This window comes from Otolemur garnettii, unplaced genomic scaffold (genome assembly GCF_000181295.1).
Source record: "Otolemur garnettii isolate 467f Iridium unplaced genomic scaffold, OtoGar3 scaffold00081, whole genome shotgun sequence".
NCBI lineage: Eukaryota > Metazoa > Chordata > Mammalia > Primates > Galagidae > Otolemur > Otolemur garnettii.
Genome location: NW_003852476.1, coordinates 3,296,792 through 3,299,396, shown reverse-complemented (window position 1 = coordinate 3,299,396; position 2,605 = coordinate 3,296,792). Strand labels below are relative to the sequence as shown.

Here is a 2,605-nt window from a genome sequence, read left to right as displayed (position 1 = left end):
GTGCCGTGATGTCACAGCTCACAGCAACCTCAAACTCTTAAGCTTAAGCGATTCTCTTGCCTCAGCCTCCAAGTAGGTGGGACTACAGGCACCCGCCACAACGCCCAGCTATTTTTTTCTTACAGTTGTCATTGCTGTTTGGCAGGCCCTGGGCCAGGTTCAAACCTGGTAGCCCCAGTGTATGTGGCCAGCACCCTAGCCACTAAGCTACAGGCACTGAGCCTATATCTTGAATTAAAAAAAAAAAAAAGCTGTATTTGTGACCAGCCTGAGCAAGAATGAGACCCCATCTCTACAAAAAATAGAAAAAGCAGGGCGCGGTGGCTCAAGCCTAAAATCCTAGCACTCTGGGAGGCTGATGTGGGTAGATTGTGTGAGCTCCTGAGTTCAAGACCAGCCTGAGCCAGACTGAGGCCTCATCTCTAAAAATAGCTGGGCATTGTGGTGGGTGCCTGTAGTCCCAGCTACTTTAGAGGCTGAGGCATTAGAATTGCTTAAGCCCAAGAATTCGAGGTCGCTGTGAACTGTGATGCCACAGTACTCTACCAATGAGATTCTTTCACAAAAAACAAAACAAAACAAAACAAAAAAAGAAAAAGAAAAAGAAAAATTAGCAAGGTGAGGTAGTGTGTGCCTGTAGTCCCAGCTACTCAGGAGGCTGAGGCAGGAGGATCGCTTGAGCCCAAAAGTTTGAGGTTGTTGTGAGCTAGGCTGAGGCCATGGCACTCTAGCCTGAGCAATGGAGTTGAGACTGTCTCAAACAAACAAACAAACAAACAAAAACCAGGTGCCAAAATGTTAATTGCTAAATACAGGTAAAGAGTATATACAGATGTTCATTGTTGCATCATACTTTAAACTATTCTATAGATTGAAAAGTTTTCAAAATAAAATGCTCAAGGAAATGTTACTTTAATCATACCAATAAGGAATAAAATTCTCCCACAAACTATGATTTTATGATATGAAGTTTCAAATTTATCTATCTTACTGTTCTTTAATAAACAGATCAAAAATTTCCCAAACTGTAAATCACAAAGAATTAGTCCTACCAGCAAGGTGGCTTCATGTGCTGAAACCTCCCCACAGGCGCCAATGGCAGCAGGACCTTGCCTCTTTGCTTCTCTGTCACCCAGCATGACAGCAATGGTCTCAGCGAGAGCTTCATTCACAAAATGGCTAATGGTGTCTGAATTCACAGGAACCCCGGCATCGACAAAAAGCTGGAGGGCACCATGGCTTGTTCCTTCCACTAAAAAAGAATACATTTCAGAATAAGGGGGCAAAAAACATGCTTGCAATTCAAACCTTAATTCTTAAAATTTTATAGTTGTCAATATATTTGTATATGAGGGTAAAAAGAGGAATAAAAATGAAAATATGAACATTTCTACTTATTATGAAAAGACTAAGATGACAAACTGCATAACAAACATTCTCTAAACAAATAAGAAGGGGCGGGAAGACACACAGATGAAAGTGTACTTTTATGGCTTCTTCCCTACCGCTACAGAATTTATTTAGTGGGTAAATCTCCTCACTTGGAAACACTCCACATTCCTAAGAGCAAGACAACAGGAAACCCTGTGATAGATTTTGACCAAAACACAAGGATGCAATAAATACGAAGGCAAACCGCTCTTCCTTCAAATTTCAGATGCCTCAGTGATTAATATACAGGTCAATCCTCATCAAACCTCCATGGCAGCTCAGGGGCTTGTTATCTGATGCCTTATCACCATCCCAATTTTCAGAATGGGTTGTACGTTTTACTTATATGAATATACATAAAAGTAAGTAAAACTTCCTTAAGAGACACTTATATACCAAGGTTATGGAACCCTCCAAGTTATCTGTACATGCGGCCAGCATAAGCACAGGGTAGCAAGTTCATGAATTTAAATTGTCAGACCTCATACTGTAGTTTGTTAATCCATTTGCCAGTTGATGGACGTTTACAGTCTTCTAGTCTTTAGCTATTATGAAGAAAGCTACTATGAACAATCGCAAACTACTTTTGGACATACCAAAAGATACATCCAATTTTGCTTGGCCAGGATGAGTAAATGTTTAACTTTATAAGAAACTGCTAAATACTTTCCGAAGTGAGTATACTATTTTGCATTCCACTCAGCTGTGTGTGGCCTTCCAATTGCACCACAGTCTCTCAACACTTCATGTTGTCAGTATTTTTAATTCTAGCCATTTTGAACATATGTAGGGATATCTCATTAGAGTTTTTATTTGCATTTCCCCAATTATACTAATATCTGTATAGTAAAAAAAATTACTAATGGTGTTCTGCAACTTTATGTATGTTTATTTACCATCTTTACATTTGCTTTGTGAAGTAGCTTGTTAAATCTTTTGCCCATTTTTAAACCGGCGTTTGTGTCGTATTTGTTCTGGATACAGACCCTTTACTGAGTGCGTTTTGTAATGTAGGGGTTCTCCTATGTGTGTCTTGCCTTTGTGTTTTCTCAGCATTACCTTTTGAAGACAAAATGAAATACAAGGGTGAGGGAAATAAGCATCACTACAGATGCGCACTGGGAAGGGAAACTGGAGGAGTATACTTTTTGTACCTAGAGAGCTTACTTCACCT

At 39.7% G+C, this 2,605-nt stretch overlaps 1 protein-coding gene across 1 annotated transcript in view; it reads right to left on the bottom strand.

Moving 5' to 3' along the window:
- The window catches only part of KIAA0586 (KIAA0586 ortholog), a 156,307-nt gene that overhangs the window by 74,397 nt on the left and 79,305 nt on the right, over positions 1 to 2,605 (bottom strand). The window contains exon 20 of the mRNA XM_023515871.1: positions 1,053 to 1,252. Within this exon, the coding sequence (XP_023371639.1) occupies positions 1,053 to 1,252 (200 nt within the window). The remainder of the gene's footprint in view (positions 1 to 1,052; positions 1,253 to 2,605) is intronic.